Below are 17,866 nucleotides of genomic sequence, written 5' to 3'. Positions count from 1 at the left end.
CACTTGTTCTCTCTCAAAAAAAAAAAAAAAATTTCTTTTTTTTTAAAGATTTTATGTATTTATTTGATAGAGAGAGATCACAAGTAGGCAGAGAGGCAGGCAGAGAGAGTGAAGTAGGCTCCCTGCTGAGCAGAGAGCCCGATGCAGGGCTCAATCCCAGGACCCTGAGATCATGACCTGAGCCGAAGGCAGCGGCCTAAACCACTGAGCCACCCAGGTGCCCCCCAAAATTTCTTTTTTAAATATCAGAATTTTGCCCCTAATTTCAAGGGGTTTATAGGACTTTGATGTCTAACTATAAGCCTTGCCACGAACCCCAAGCTACATACAGCCTCTGATTTAAAAGGTATCAGTGAATATAACCTCATATCTGCTCTGCCTTATTTCCCAGAAGAGGCAATATGGGCAGAGATCAAGAGAACACTCATGCAAGTCCAGGCTTCAGACAAATATCTACAAGGATGGTGGAGTGAGGACATCATAAGGGTCCAGCTAGGGCTCCCCAATGTCAGCCCCTCCCAGCATCTCTGCAGACACCAACTGTGGTATCCCTGAGTTATCTCCACCACTAGCCCCAAACACACCCCATGTCTCCAAGGCCAACATGCTGTAAAAGGAACTCGTGACCAGAGATGCTGTAAGGGATTTCTGAAGAGGCCTCCCTTGGTAAGACATTTGTAACTCAAATTTGGAGAAAGTTACTTTGGGTTCAGGGACAAAGGTTTGGGGTGAAGATATATATGGCAGAATGACCAAGATCACAGACTTGATATTGGGAGGACGTGATAATTTCTGACATAATTCTAGCCTTTAACGGAGGGCTCCTGATAAAGACCTTTAATCATTTAATTAATTAAAGACCGTTAAAGGCTAGAATTATGTCAGAAATTATCAGTTAAAGGCATGCAGAATTTTTTCTGGAGCCTTCTCAGGAACCCTTAGTTTAAAAATAATGGAGCCTCTTCTCTGGAGTCCTCACTCAGGTTAAAGCATCAAACTCTATTCCCCACACCCCGACTACCAGGGATGGATTTTGCCAAAGGAGTAGGACTTGCTCTCTTTCCGTGGTGCATTCCTAGCTGGGAAAAAGGTGGTATCTCTTTCTATGTTGCTATAGCTCCATTCCAAAAAGCATCACTTTTTCTTTAAGTTCTTGGAGGTAAGAACGCTTTCAAATAACTGGCATGCTTTACTAGGGTATTATGTCATTACTGTTATTAATTATCATTAATGGTCTTAAAATATGCCTATTAATGATCTCAACACAAAATAGCAGTGTGAGTCTTAGCCAAGAGCAGCATAATTACCTATTAATGAGATGTAAATTTCCCAGGGAAATGACAGAGATCTAGAAGTAGCACCTTCTGAACTAATATAATAAAGTTAATAATAATAATAATAGTGTATAATCTGAAGATATTAGTGTTAATTTGAATGCCAACACTGTATTTAAACACGACAAGAGCAGTGGAAATTATTTGCATAACTCAAACCAAGAAAGCCTAATCCGTGCTGTTAAGGAACAACGGACAGTTCTTCTCTGAATGACCTAACACTCACGCTTTGCCGTCACTAGATTGAGCGGAAGTGTTTTTTTCAGCTCCTTATTTTATTTCTTTTTACTTAGGCTTTCTACCTCTCTTATTTCCAAAACCAAGCAGAGATACCTTACACCATTAAGCCTGATAGAAAGCAGAATTTAAAAAAAATAAAAACACAACCAAATGCATTTAAGGGACAGAGAAGTAGGATGAGACCAGACCCTCAGGATAAATGACTGCAGCCAAGCTCGGATTTTAATTTTCAGTTTCCTGGGAACATGGCACAGACAATTTAGGTAACCGAGTTACAGGTTAGTAGGCAGCCTTGTTAGGACAGGGGGAGCTCTGAATTTGAAGCACCTCTTCTCTACAGCTGAGAACAGCACGGCCCTGCCCAGGGCCATCCCGACCTCACATGCCAGGCCCTGGTGGCCCAGCCCAGAGGCACCTACCTTCATAGCTGGCGTGGAAGCCCTGCGCGCTGACTGCGTAGTCACTGATGAGACGCAGAGAGAGGGTGGCGGCGGCGCTGACGATGGTGGCTGGCAGCTGAAAGCCTGTGAGCCTGAAAGACAAAGAGGTACCATTTAGGGAGAATGACCCCCTTGGGAAATGAGCATCCGTTAAGCATTTATTGAGCACCTGCTGGATGCACAATGCTGACTTCGGCCCAGGGAATGATATGAAAGCAGATTAACACTGCACATCGGCAAGGTGTCCAAGGACAAAGAGGTGAAGGAGCAGAGGTGGTGGCAAGCGGCCGTCTCCTGTCACAGACAGGTGGAGGCCACTCCCCCGAAGCCACAGGCCATCCCCCGACCCGGAGGCCTGCCTCATCTATGTCTCTTCTCCTTTCTCCTCTTTGGGTGTCTTCTCCCATCCCTTCCCTTACTAGATGAGGTTTTCTGTGTCTCTGGGTTGACTTCACCACAAACTAACAACTAATAATTGCCAACAGACAACATTCACTTGGATACTGAGGAAAACAGACCTAAGTGTAAGTATCAGAAGGTGGCTGTTTCTCATCACAGAATTTATTCTTTAAAAGGAATAAGTCTACTGCTTTCATAGAAATGATAAGTGCTTATTATTTTTTAAAAGATGAAAGCAAAAAGTAAAAAAAGAAAAACCAATGCAATCTAGAAATAACGTGCTTGACAGCTGACATACAAAGTAACGGAGGGATCAATAGTTGGGATCATCATCAATGAAATAATTTCATACAAATGGGATCAGACCGTACATGCTTTTAAAATTAAAATGCTTAATTTTTTTCTGTGAGTTCGGTGAAGAGAAAGAAACAAAGGTGAAATGGAAAGGATTGTTGAACCTGAGATAATTCGTTTGCAGCACAAGAGAATCATTTGGGAAAGATTCTTCTAATGTTAAGAAGATAAAATAAAGAAGCTTTCACTTAACTCTTGGGAACATATTTTAGGAGAGCAGGTGTCCACGGCCACCTGAGTATGCACCGAGGAGGTGGTGAGGGGGCCAGTCCCCTGTCTGCTTCTGTCCTTTATCTCCTCCCTGGGTCTCACCCTACATCCCTGCACCCCCATCAAGGCTCTAAGGGAGTTCAAGGTTCACCTTTACCCTCATTTTCAAGTAGTCTGGGATACCCATGGAGCTCCTGGATCCCGCTCTATTCCTTCCATTGTCAAATAATATGTGGATGTCCAGATGTCCCCTGGAGTCATGAACTCTGGGTTCAGACACATCGAATTAGATAGGTGTCAAAGCCCACCATGAAAGCCCTGTGCTAGATGAAGTCCTTGCCCTTCCCACCATTCTAATCTTACAGGATTCGTGTTAACTCAAAGTAAACTCAAGGAACAGAGAAGGAAAGTGGTGGAGCTGTGAAACAGGTGACCAAAAAATTTCAAGTTCATGTTCTCTTCTGACACAAAAGCCTCCAGCAAGAGATGCCTACAGCATCCCATAATCTCTCCTCTACCTGCCCCTGACCTTCTGTCTCTGTCTCCCTCACTTTGTCATATGGGTCAGAAATTTAGATGTAAAATATTGAGACCATATATATTAGGAAAAAACAACTTTTTTTATCATCTTATGTGGGGAAGATCTTTCTAAGAGTGACATGTTTAAAGGACTCCTTTGGCTCCTACCTTCCACCATCATTCTTCTAGGGAGCTGTCACTGCATAGAGTACCCCGCCTGTCCACCTGTTACAGAACTGGGCAAATGACCAACCATGGCATGTCCCTCATCTTAAGGACCAGTTCAAGGCATGGAGGAGGAGGAGGGCACTTAACACAAGCAGGGTCATTCTGAGTCCTTCCATGGGATATGATATACAGATTCTGAGAGCCTTTTAGTTTTGGATTCTAAATCACTAGGATGTAAGCTTGGGACTGCCAGCAGCCTTTTTATCAGTATCCAGAGCCTAGCTATTTTACAAAATTTTATATATATATATATATATATATATCCATGATACAGACAAAGCTGAAAGTGAGAGAAGAGAGACAGAACCCTGATGATACATTGTTGAGATCCTCAAGCCAGCCATGCAGAGACATTCAACTCTGCAGTGCCCTGTTACATGAGCCAACAATCCTTCTCTGTTTGCTTGCTTGCTTGCTTGCTTTTTTTTCTCAAGCTAATTTGATTTGAATTCTATTTCTTGTAATTGATTATGGTGGAGACAGCATGAAATCCCAGAGGCATTAAAGGAAAGTATTGATTGATTTAATTATGTGAAAATTAAAAGCATGTAGCAAAGCAAAAGAAACTGCAAAAAAAAAAAAAAAAAAACAAAAAAGGAGGAAAAATACAAACTGGGAAGATTATAATATATATGACAAGAAGAGGGTGAGCATTCGTAATCTATAAAGAACACTTACAAATTATGAGAAGGGTAAACAAGTAAAAAGGGAAAGGGCAAAGGACACAAACAAAAATAGAAAAATGATCCAGCTACTTAATATTAAAAAAAAAGTCGGAAACTAAATCCACAAGACTCATTTTTCACCTCTCACATTGGCAACTATCCAGACTTGGCAAAATTTACAGAAAACAGATCCTGCAGATATCAAAAAGATGATAAGAAAAAACTACAGATATATACATGCACTTGACAAATTAGATGAAATGGACCTGTTCCTTGAAAAGGGCAACCTAATGTAAGCTTCCCAGTATGAAGGAGATCATTTGAAAAGCCTTACCACTATTAAAGAAATTGAACTAGTAATTTTAAAAATCCCAAAAAAGATACATACCAGCCCAGATGGTTTCACTAGAGAATTCTACCAAGCATATAAGAGAGAATTAATACAAATGCTACACATTCTCTTCCAAAAAACAGAGAAAAGAAGGAACACTTCCAAACTCCTTTATGAGATCAGTATTACCCTAATACCAAAACCAAAGACAGTCCAAATCAAGAGAACTAAAGACCCATATCCCACATGAATATAATCACAAAAATCCGTAAAAATTATTAGCAAAGAGAATTCAGAAATATAATAAAATTATTGTAAACCATAAAGAAGTGGGGTTTGTTCCAAAGACACAAGGCTAGTTCAATGTTTGAAAATCGGTTGCTGTAATTTACATTACTAAGACGAAAGTAGAAAAATCACACAAGTATATAAACTGATGTAGGAAAAGCACCGGGCAAAATTCAGCACTCATTCATGACAGGGGGAAAAAAAAAAGAGAAGACTGTCAGAAAACTATGGATAGAAGGAAATTTCCTGAACTTGATATAAAGAATATCTACAAGGTGAACCATAAGAGACTATGGACTCTGAAAAACAACCTGAGGGTTTTGAAGGGTCAGGGGTGGGAGGTTGGGGCAACCTGAGGGTTTTGAAGGGTCAGGGGTGGGAGGTTGGGGGAACAGGTGGTGGGTAATGGGGAGGGCACGTTTTGCATGGAGCACTGGGTGTTGTGCAAAAAGAATGAATACTGTTACGCTGAAAAAATAAATAAAATGAAAAAAAAAAAAAGAATATCTACAAAAATCCTACAGCTAACCTCACACTTAATGGTGAAAGGCTGCTTTTCCCCGAGGATTGACAATGAGTCAAGGATCCAATAAGCCAGTTGGAAAACCAGCAAAAGACACAAAGAGACATCTTACTAAAGAAGATACAAGAATGGCAAGCAAGCATATTAGAAATGCTCCACATCACTGGCCGCTAGGGAAATGCAAAGTGAGACCATGTGGGAAGGTGGGCTACTTACTACTACACACCGTTAGAAAAGAGAAGATAAAAATCGGGGCAACACTGAATGCCGACAATGATATGGAGCAAGTGGATCTCCCAGACTTTGCTGGTAGGATGTAAAATGGAACAGACACTCTGGAAAGAGGCCATTTCATTAAAAAAAAAAGAAAAAAGAAAAAAGTCTACACATACAATGTAACAATCACACTCCTGGGCATTCATCCCAGAGAAATGAAAACTTGTGTCATCACAAAAACCTGTACACAGTTGTTCATAGTTTTTCTTTTTTGGTAATAATCAATGACTGGAAAGGACCCAAATGTCCTGCAAGTGAATGACGAACCCCATTCCACATACCACGGCACCTCCACACCACGGACTACTGCTCAGAGATAAAAATGAATGGGCTAGTTGTACGTACAACAATTTGAATGGATCTCAAGGGCATTATGCTGAATGAAAAAAAAAAAAAAAGCTCATCTCAGAAGATGACACATCAGAGGCTCCTGGGTGGCTCAGTCCTGATTTTGGCTCAGGTTGTGATCTCAGGGTTATGAGATTGAGCCCCACACCAGGCTCTACCTTAAGCATGGAGCCTGCTTAAGATTCTCTCTCTCTCTCTCCCCACCCTCTCCCCACCACTGCTCCTGTGTGTATGCATGCACCCTCTCTCTCTCTCTCTAAAAAAAAAAGAAAAAAAAGAAAAAAAAAAACGACATACCAGATGATTCCATTATATCAGGTTCCTGGAATGATATTAAAAAGATTAAAAACAGGGCGTCTAGGGGGCTCAGTCAGTTAAGCGTCTGCCTTCAGCTCCGTTCATGATCCCAGGGTCCTGAGATCAAGCCCCGCATCGGGCTCCCTGCTCGGCGGGGAGCCTGCTTCTCCCTCCACCTTACCCCACTACTCATAATCTCTCTCTTTCTCTCTCTCTCAAAGGGTAATTTAAATCAATAATCTATTATTTACTCTCTCTCAAATAAATAAATAAAATCTTTTAAAAAGAGAGATGGAAAACAGATTTGTGGTGACCAAAGGTAAGGGATAGGGAGAGGAAGGGAAGTGGGGTAACTATAAAGAAGGGTAAATATAAAGGAGGGAGCTCTTTGTGGCAATGGACCAAGTTTGTATCTTGATGGCAGTGGTGGGGACATAAATGCACACATGTGACAGAATGACAAAGTCATAAACATACTCCCATGCCAACGTCAGTCTCCTGGTTTTGATATTTTCCAACCGTTACATTCCATGTACCCACTGGGGGAAACTGGGGAAGGCACATGGAACCTCTGTACTGTCTTTCAACCTTCTATGAATCTATAACGTCTTCTAAATTTAAAATTTTTAAAAATTATACTTGTGGCTCACACTGTGTTTCTATTGGACAGTACCTGAATCCTCCATTAGTTTTGACCTAAACTTGGTCTACGCAGATTGAGCCTTGAGCTCCTGCTTGGTCTTTCCCAGGTCCCTCTCTCCAGCTGCTTCCTGTACATTCCAGCACCAACCCCCTCCAACACACACCTGCAGCATTTTTGGGTCTCTACTGGAAAAGGACTGCCTACTGGAACCATACTCCAGCCCCAAAGCGACTGCTCACATGTCCCTTGGCTTCCTTCTGACATGCGCATTCACCAGATAGCCTTCCCCCATACCCAGACACGCATGTCTGCCAATGACCGATTGCTGCCCTCAATGGCAGGCATTAAAATATTGAATTGTCCCCACTAGGGTCAGATCTCTATCTGCAACTGTTCTCCAGGCCCCATCCCAACCGTCCCTAGGTGTCTCCAACCTCCAAATGGGCCCAAGTCACAGCAGGTGCAACTTGGCTCTCCCCCGTGTCCACTAGCATTATGCCCTTGGGTGTCCTTCCCAGACGGTCTGGGGAGACTCTTCCTTCAACAACACAGCTTCATGTGGGCCTCTCACACTTCACCAAGGCTGCTCCCATGATATTTCTGAGCTGCCGTTAAAGATTCCTAGACCCTAGTTTCTTGGTACTATATTGACACAAGCCGCGCATAGCTAATGTACACTGTCAACAAACAATTACAGTTTTATCGCTTGCAATATATGGAATTGCAGCTTACAAGGCATTTTCTCTAATCAGATATTTACCATCCTGCTCTTGCTTTCCCAGCCTTGGTAGATAAATTCTAAAATGGAGGATTCCTCAAAAGTGCTAACGCTGGAGGGGGTGTGAAAGCCTGGATCTCCCGTCTGGATACTTGAATCATCACTCCCCTCCCCCACCCCCCGTGCCCGATCTTCCCTCACTCACTCTGGGTCCCCAAATAAATCTGAGACAAGCTGATGACCTCACAGGAACAGTAACGATGCTGTGCATCGGAATAAGCAAATAAAACTTTCAGACGTTCCCACCGTCTATCTGATGAGTCTAAATACCATAATGAAAGGAATGAGGCATGCTTCAAGAGTGGAATCTAGGCTTATCAGACACTTGGGCTAAGGGGATGGCAAGATCAGCAAAAGCCCCTCCTGCTGTTGGCTCTCTCCCCCATTGACTCTAAAGTGAGCAGAGGAGAGCTTGGTGGCATGGCCCCAGATGTAAGAGAATGCTCGTCTTCGGCTTTCTCAAGCCTCCCTGTCTTTCCCGCTCCTCAAGAACCTTCTCTTTCCTTCTACCTCCATGCCCAGAGTCATCCAGGATCTTGGACCCTGGTGATGTCCAAGACCTCAAACTTCTCACTCTCCTAGTGCTGAATCCACCAATGGCTTCCCATCCTTCTTAAGATTAAGGCCAGGAGTAGGGGGATAGGAGAAGAATAAATGAAACAAGATGGGATTGGGAGGGAGACAAACCATAAATGACTCTTAATCTCACAAAACAAACTGGGGGTTGTTGGGGGGAGGTGGGATTGGGAGAGGGGGAGCGGGCTATGGACATTGGGGAGGGGAGGCGAACCATAAGAGACTATGGACTCTGAAAAACAACCTGAGGGTTTTGAAGGGTCAGGGGTGGGAGATTGGGGCAACCTGAGGGTTTTGAAGGGTGAGGGGTGGGAGGTTGGGGGAACAGGTGGTGGGTAATGGGGAGGGCACGTTTTGCATGGAGCACTGGGTGTTGTGCAAAAAGAATGAATACTGTTACGCTGAAAAAATAAATAAAATGGAAAAAAAAAAAAAAGATTAAGGCCAGGATCCCTAGTGCCTTCCACAGAGCCTGGAAGACTCAGACCCTGCATCCCACCTGGCTCTGGCCCTGTCAGTCTTCCTAGGTCAAGGGCAGGGGCCATGGTCAGCCCCAAGTGTGCAGGCAATAAGTTGTGTGTTTCCTGTGGAGAATCTGAAAATGATAATAAAACAGAGGCTTCCCATGAGCTGCTCTCCAAACACTGTCAGTGATAAAATGTTCTTCCCTTACCTTTCTCAACCTCCTCCAGGCTTTAATTCCTTCAGTATGCACCTACCCCTTCCTTAGGGTCTTTGCACATGCCTTTTCCTTTTTAGAGCACTTTCTCACCTCCCCTCCACTCCTGGGCTAATAAACTCCTTCCCATCATTCAAATCTCATCACAAATGTCTCAACACTTCAGTGTTTCCAAAAGAGGCGTCCTTGACCTCCCAGAGCAGTCAATCTATTTGCATCCTCATGGGTCCCTTGGGCAGTCACTGGTGCTCCTCAGCACGTACCCCTGGCTTTGCTTTCTTCCCAGATACCCGGTAGAATGGCATCTCCCCACCATGGCCAAGGGCAAGCCTGGCCGTGGCACTGGCTTTGCCAAGGCTATGCGGGTAGCTGCGGAGTGCGCTCTTTCTGGGAGGGAGGCTTGAAGAGCCTGTGCACCTCTTGCCCAATTCCCCCGCTGCAGGGATCCCTGGTTCCTGCCAGCCTGGGTCTTAGGGTGACTCCAGCCATCAGAGAGCAGAGCCCCTGCAAGCTGTTTTGGATTTAACAGTTTGAGCAAGAAATAACCTTGGTGGGTTAAACTACTGAGATTTGAGGATTGGTTGTTACCACAGTGTTTTAAAATGTAGCTTTTATTATTATTCAGTGTGGTGAGGCCAGCAGATCAAGAGTGGACTGTCAACAAAATGATAGCTTGTTTATTCGCGGTTCCCGAGGGAAAGGGGCCCAGGGCAGCCTTCTGAGGACAGGGGCAAGAACACTGCATAAACACTGCTGTGACTCAAGTGCCACTACTCAAGAGGAAGCAGAGAGCTGCCTGCTCCCAGGGCTGACACAGACAGGATGCCCCCCTGGGGGATGCAGCTCAAGGCTTTGTGCTTGCGTTATTTAGCCTGCCTTTCTCTTGCTTCAGCTCATGTCTCTCTCCCCTCCACCCACACAGGCCTGTACACTTCTCTTGAATGTGCTGTGTTTCTTCCCACCCCAGGGCCTTTGCATCAGCTGCCCCTAGGGCTGCATGAGCTGCCCGCCTCCCCTTAGCCATCCAAGCTGCCACCATCCCCCCTTTCTACCCCCCACTAGCTTCTCAGGTCTCAGATTGAAAGTTACCTCCTCTGGGAAAGGGCATAGGGATCTCTGATCAATGTTCTCAGAGGACAGAGGACTTCTTCCTTTGCAATACTCATTCTGTCATAGCTTGATTTGCTTATTGAATTGCTTGGGATGTATCTGTCTATCCTTCTTATGATAAGTCTTATGAAGGCAAGGACTAGATTTAACTTTTTCTCTGCATCGCTAGTATACAGCACATACTAGAAAGTGAATGCCTTCGCCCCAAATTCTTATGTTGCAAGTCAACTCCCCCCATGCGTGATAATTAGGAGGTGGGCCTTTGGGAGGTAATTAGGTTTAAATGAGGTTGTGAGGGCGGAGCCCTCTTGCATGGGATACTTGAACTGCTTTCTACCATGAGACGGTACAAGGGGAAGTTGGCAGCCTACAGCCCAGAATACGGCTCTCACCACATCCTCACGTGCTGGCCCCCCGACCTTGTGCTGTCAGTCTCCAGAGCAATGGGAAATACATCTCTGTCATTTACAAGCCACCCAGTCAGTCTACGGAACGTTTGTTATAGCAGTCAAACAGATTAAGGCAAATGTAAAAGGAATGAATGAGTGGATACTCAACCATCAGAGAGCAGACAGAAAAGGCGCGATTACTGTTGTTTGACGGCCAGCTTACAAGGTCAGCCTTTGGCTGATATTGAACCTGGATTTCAGGAGGGTCCCCACCTTTCCCAGAACTGGTAAGAGTCATCTAAACTATCTATGTGAACATTACGGTTCATACTAAACACCTGCTTTCCTGCTGGGAATCTGGAACTTTGGTACACGCTGGGCAGACAGTGCCGATGTCGCTGCTCCCAGGAAAAAGTCTGGGCACTCAGTCTCCGGTGGGCTTCCCTGGTGGCAGCATTTCACAAGTGTGTTCCTTGCCAGGGCGATTAAGCACATTCTGCATGAACCCACTGGGAAAGGACTCCTGGCAGCCTGTGCCGGGTTTCCCCCAGACTTCCTCCCGTGCACGGTTTCCCATGGCCTTCACCGTGACAGATCATAGCCAGGAGGACAACAATGGGCTACATCCTGTGAGTCCTCTGAGCATATCACGGAAGCTGTGGGTGGTGGCAGGGACCCCCCAGCACAGAGGGCAACAAATGACCACAACCCGATCCGTCTGCAAAGTACAAGTCAAGAACTAGACGGTTCTTCAAAGGATATTCTAGGGTGTCTATCAGTTAAACGGAATTGGAAAAAGTTAGGCAAGGAGTTTTCAGAGAAAAAAAAAACAACAGAAATAAAGTGTTTGTGGAGGCATTTAATGGGTGAATAACAAACTTGCAAGACAGGAGTAGATGATGCCAAGAGCTCCCAACCCATTTGGAACCAGAGACCATTTTACCCTTAGCGTATACGGCCTGGGGTTCTGTGGGACACCACCTAGGAAATTAGATAGATGTCCAGAGAAGGCAGGTTACAACGTTCGAGGCCGCCAAGGTTCCTCTTCTCAGAAGCCCTGAAACCCAGGATGACCAAAAGCCCGAGGGGATGGTCCCTGTGCTGTCCCAAGACCCGGGGATCCTGGCAATAAATCCCTATTTCTGAGGATAACCCACGCATGTCACTTCTCTGAAATCTTAAATAGCCCAGTTAATAGAGAATTATCCAGGAATAAGCAGTAATATAGCAAATTGGGCCTTTATTGGCTGGCTCTCATTTAAGGCTCTTAGCACATCAAACAGTAATATAAAAAAAGACATGTCAATTGACCTTGGGAATAAAAGAGTAAATGCAAGCAACATTTGTCACACTGACAAGCTTGGCAAACAGTGTTTTGATTTGCCAGCAGCCTTACTCCAGACAGCAGCCACACTCCAGACAGCAGCCACTAGTTAGATACATAAACCATTAAGCTAAAAACAGAACTATCATTACAGGCACTGTCTAGTCATTTGCAGGTAATTGATGGACATTAGTCATAATCACACACAATACATAGACACATACATACACCCCTACAGACATAGGTTCTCTCTGGTGATTCCCATTTGCATTGCATCAGGAGCTTCTAAAATTGGGGAACTTGCAGAAAAAGGGCTTTTCTGTGCTTTTAACTGTCTGTGTCATGAGCTCTTTTCTTCTTAGAGGACCTGCGGGCTGAGGACTGTGGAGCACTCTCGGGGAGATGGGATGCTCAGAGAAGGCAGGTCACAGAGCTTCTGCTACTGCTAAACTGGTCATGAGACCACTGACACTCCTGGTCTCAGAAGTCCTGAAATCCACAGTAACCAAAAATCTGTAGAGCTGGGTATTGTGCTGTCCCAAGACTGGGGATCCTTGGAATAACCCCCTCATTTCTGAGGATGACCTGGCATTAGCTACGTATCAGCAAAAAAAAATCCCAGCTTCAGTCCAAAGGATCTTCTCTAAAAGGTCTAGGTCTATCCAGAAAACATCCACTGGCTTTAGAAACGTCTGCTTTCAGCTGCACACATACAAACATTTTGGGGAGGCCAGTATACCTGTCCAAAGTATGGCTGGGTGGGAGCGATGCTAGGGATCCAAATCTCCAGATACCCTGTCTGGGATGCATGCAGACTTTAGAAGCAAGGTCTGGAGTCAGAGCAGGCCCACCTGCTGACAGCTAAAAATAAGGAAGCAGCACTGTATGCTTAGAATGCAAATGCTAAGCATGCTCACTCTGTCAATACCCAGGAGTGTTTCCCATAGAGCTGCAGCTTCGGATTCTGCAGGAAGGAGCCTTGGGTATTCTCTCTCCGTGCTGCATCCTGTGGGATGTGTGTAGATTTGCCGGAGAAAGCCTGAAAGAAATAATTTTGGGAAGGGCTACATCCAAAGTAGCACCCAGTGTGCCGTGGTAGGCTACGGTGCTGCAGGGAATTCTTAAGAGCGGTGTGGAATATTTTAAATTTCCAAAGGAATCTATGACCCTCATACCTGTTGGCCACCCAAAGGATGAGCTCGAGGCAGTTCACAGTTTCAACATGAAGTTACATTCCATGAGATGACATCATATCTTTGCCAAGCTGCGGGTTTAGGGGTTGGTGTGGTATATAACGCAGATGCTGGGTGAAAATCAATGTGAAACTGGATATGAGGATATGAGGATATGAGGGTGGTGGCCCCAATCTGACTCCAAGGTTTGAGAAGCTGGGCGTAGCCCAACGAGTACACACAGCCCATTCGTAAGTAATGGGGGTTACTTAAGGAAGAAACAAAAATTGGATTTTTTTTCTTTCAATTTATACTTATTATTTGTTCAAACAACTATTTGTTCAAACAACTACAAAATGGTTAGGGTATAAATACTTATTTAGCCATTTGGACCTAACTATTTAGTAAGTAGAGCTGATAGGTATTTCTTTTACCCATGGAGCACCCGTTTTATCCATGGAAAAATAACTGAGGCACCTAATGGCACTTCAAGCTAAGAAATGTTGGGAACCCGCACATCAGTGTACTAAAGGCTCTGAGAAGTCCTGCAACAAGAAAAATAGACAGACACAGTTGAAGCGAGCACGCCCCACACTTCTTGATCCAGCATACCCATGAACAGCCTTCTTAATGACAAAAGCTTGGAAAATCGAGGACTGTTACCCAGGATTTGCTCGATGATCTGACAGGTTCCAAAAAGAGACCAGGGGCTGACTTATTCCTATTATTAACATTTTAAAATTCTTTCTCATCAACCATGCATTCAACAAATATTGTGTGCGTTATTAAACATCATGTACTATGTTTGGTTCTGAGGACAGAAATGTATAAGACACGGAAATGTCCCTCAAGAGGTTCACGCTCAAAAGCAGAAACTTCTATTAATTTATCCAGAAATTCAGCCACATCTCATCACCTTCATTGTTATCATCCTGGTTCGCCCCACCTCCATCTCTTGCCTTGCTGATTGCAATAACCTCCCAACTGTTCTCCCTATATCCCTCTTGTCCCCTCCAGACTATTCTCAATACAGCAGCCTGCAGGATCACTTTAAGTCAGATTGCGTCACTTCCCTGCTTATAACTCTTCTAAAGGTGTCCCACTTGATTTGGGATAAAACCCAAGGCTTCATAATGACCCAAAGGCCCTGGGCAAACCTCTTGCCATCACTGCTCACTCTCATTCCCTCTCTCTCTATCACCTAATAGTCTCCCCTGCTCACTCACTCTAGCTGTAATGGCCCCCATGCTATTCCCTGAACGTACCTAGCTAGTTTCTGTCTCAGAGGCTTTGTGCCTGCTGTTCCCTCAGTTTTTCCCAGCTATCATCCCACCTCCTTCCCTGCACGTGCTTGACTGGTTCCCCCATCTTCTTCAGGAGCTTTTCTCACATATCACCTTTCCATCGAGGTCTTCGATGACCACTCTAGTTAAAATTGCAAACTTCTCGGGGCACCTGGGTGGCTCAGTGGGTTAAGCCTCTGCTTTCGGCTCAGGTCATGATCTCAGGGTCCTGGGATTGAGCTCAGCAGGGAGCCTGCTTCCTCCTCTCTCTCTGCCTGCCTCTCTGCCTACTTGTGATCTCTGCCTGTCAAATAAATAAATAAAATCTTTAAAAAAAATTGCAACCTTCTCCCCACCCCCTACTTCCCATCTCCTTTTCTCTTAGTTCTGCGTTTCTTATCCCCATCTGACATACTATATATTTGATTTATCCTTATTTATTAAGTCCACCTTTCCCCATTATTCTGTGAATTCCATGAGGACAGCGATTTTGACCCATCTGGTCACCTGGTCTATGCCCAGCATTAGAGATCAGTGCCAGGCACACAGTAGGAGTTAATAATTAATTATACTACTGCTGAAGACACAATGATAATGCAACACAGTAAGTTCAGTGACAGCGATGTGCTCCAGGAATTCGACATCATCAGCCCGAGCTGATCTAAAAGGATAGATTGTTAGCCAAGCATCCAAAGGGCATGTAGGGTAGCAGGAGCACAGGGAGGTCATTTCAAGCAAAAGGGACAGCATGAGCAGAGGAAAGACAAAATCCAACTCCACGTGTAATTTATGAACTTGTTCTCCAACCAAAGACAGGAGAACAAATGGATACAACCAGCTGTTCATCCTCCATGTGTTTGCCATGACTGCTTAATTACTAGTCTCCCCAAGAGAGGGGATATTTCTGGAGGCTGCTCAGCCTTCTAGCAGAGGCAAACTTTATCTGCTTCCACGGGATCCTGGAAAACCTTGACCCGCTTGACCTCTCATGACAGGTGCAGTTAATAATAAAGAGCCCTTCCCTGTGCCCACAGCTGGAGACCTGATAGGACCGAGCCAGAGGGGCAGTGAGACTGCTTGGTCACCTGGGAGTTTTTGCAAGGGGTCTGGGCAATCTCTCAGGCTCTTTGTCCCAGTATCTTTCTGAATCCCTAATTCTAGTCTGGCTTCTGGGGTTTTTCAGGCCACCATATTGAACGATTCTGAGGGGTGTGATTCATATCATAGTCCACGGCTCTGTGTTCAGACCTGCCTTGTCCCTAGGTTTGGTCTCTTTGTCTGGAACCTCAGCATTAGACAACCATCAGCTTGAATCTGGAACTGAGTTTCACCGCCCCCATCCCCACCCCCTCCAGATGACATCTTCAATCATCTTTGGTGAAAAGCGGGGACCAAAGCAGATTGATGCAAAGCACAATCCAATGATCTTCAAGGTCTGGCCCATGTCTATGGCGGGGGGGGGGGGGTGGGGTTGAAATGACACAAAGAAAGACATGAAAGCCCCAGAGATAATGGCAAGATTTGAGAGACTGCCACATGAATGGATGGAGCATCATGTTTACAGAGGGGTCCCACGGACCACGCCGCCTGATGCTGCCCGGTCTTCACGCTCTATTGTCACTGAGATTTACTGTCCTCCTATTCCAAACACTGAATATCTTATTTACAGGCACTTTTTGTTCATTGCTTATCCTCCTCTGCTTGAAAATAAGCTCCAATTAGAACAAGGATTCTGTCATCTTGGTCCCCTTTTTACGTTTAGTGCCTAGTACACAGTAGGGGCCCAATAAATACATGGGAAGAAGGAATGAAAGAGGAAAGATGGAAGGGAGGGAGGAAGGAAGGAGGAGTTGGCGGCGTCAGAGTAGCTGGGAAAAGAGAGCATTTCAAGAAGCACGAGGTCAGTGGGGGCAACCCTTTTGAGGGAACTGGAGCGGGAGGACTGGAGGGCCAATGGTTGTGGCAGGTAGAACAGTAGTGACTTTCTCCAGAGCAGTCCAAGTGGAGTAAGGCTGAAAGTGGGTTACAGTGGGTTAAGGTGCTCACAGGAAGGAAGGAAGTAGAGATACTGAGTCTAGACTGCTCCCCCAAGGCATGGTGTTGAAAGGAAGAGGGTCCATAGAAAGCTACTTTCAAACAAAAGCCTTTTTAGACCCCTAATCAGAAAGGCTCATTTCTACCTTTCTCTCCTGCCGGTCCCTTCCTGTGGCTTCTCTCAGAGCACATACCGTTAATCATCTCTCATTACTTTATTTTTTAATAGAATAAGCAAGTTCCTAGGCATTTGTCTCAGTCTGATACACATTCTCTTGGCAGGATAATAATTGATACCTTAAGTGACCTCATTAATCAGCAGGGACAATTAGAACGAGGACAATTTGCCATTGTCGCCTAAGAAAGACTGAAAGTTACTCACTATCTCTACGTCTTCCTATGGTGACCTCCATGGGTGACTGACTCCTCATTAGTCCACGAGTCCATTACTTGGTCTCTCCAAGCAAAGTGGAGACAAGAAATCTCCAGAGAAGGTTAAAATTTAGTGGTACACATAGGGAGTTAATACGAGTCCATTTTCATTGCTGGGCTCTGCCATCCTTGAAGCCCTCTTCTTGTCTCTCCTCTGGGGAAAACAGGTCTGCACTACTCCAGGAATTTCCAAAGAGGCAAGCAAAAATATAACATTAGGAGAGGAATTTCTTAAAATGTAGGAATAAAGCATGCCCCTTCGAGGTAACTTCTGGTCAATCTTTTCATCAAGTGGAATGTTCTCCACAAAGTGCATTATCATCACCTTCATTCCCTTTAGAAAAGAGTTAGCAGGTGGGAAAGTCAGGAAAACGTGACAGGTATGGAATATCTGGGTTCCAGAAAGGCATTTATACATGCACAAGAAGAGGAAGGCTGGGCTGGACATTATCACCATCATAGTTCTTTCCCACCTCAGCCATGCTCACATGTCGCCTGGGAACAGGGCTTTGTGACAGAGGCCAATTCTCAGTCCTCCTCTGTCCACTCCAATTTTTACATGAATTCCTTAGCTTGGAATAATTTGCGATTTACAGAAAAGTTACAAAGATGATACAGAGAATTACTGTATACTTTTCACTCATTTCTCCTGGTGTAAACAACTTCTGTAACCATGGTAGTTGGCCATAATGGGAGAGATGAACACTGGCATTTTACTATTAACTAAACTACAGCCTTTATGTTGATTTCACCAGGTTTTCCTCAAATGTTCTTTTTCTGTTCCAAGACCCAATCCAGGATACCACATTGCACTGAACGCCATAATTTTTAATGTCTTGTCTGGGAACACAGATGGCACACTGGCCAACTTATGGCTGGTGTGACCAAGACCCAAATCCAAAAGGTCATCCCCGACTTAATCCAGAGGACCTGCATTGAAGAATAAGTTGTGTCCTTGGATCCTAGACCCAAACTGTACAAGTCTTGATGCTCA

General features: G+C 44.8%; 1 protein-coding gene across 1 annotated transcript in view; it reads right to left on the bottom strand.

Annotated features, from left to right (window-relative positions):
* Positions 1-17,866, bottom strand: part of LOC123926444 (CUB and sushi domain-containing protein 2-like) — a 596,474-nt gene that overhangs the window by 483,862 nt on the left and 94,746 nt on the right. The window contains exon 3 of the mRNA XM_045980312.1: positions 1,994-2,106. Within this exon, the coding sequence (XP_045836268.1) occupies positions 1,994-2,106 (113 nt within the window). The remainder of the gene's footprint in view (positions 1-1,993; positions 2,107-17,866) is intronic.

The sequence above is a fragment of the Meles meles genome, chromosome 1, assembly GCF_922984935.1.
Source record: "Meles meles chromosome 1, mMelMel3.1 paternal haplotype, whole genome shotgun sequence".
Lineage (NCBI taxonomy): Eukaryota > Metazoa > Chordata > Mammalia > Carnivora > Mustelidae > Meles > Meles meles.
This window is presented reverse-complemented; position numbering and strand designations above follow the sequence as displayed.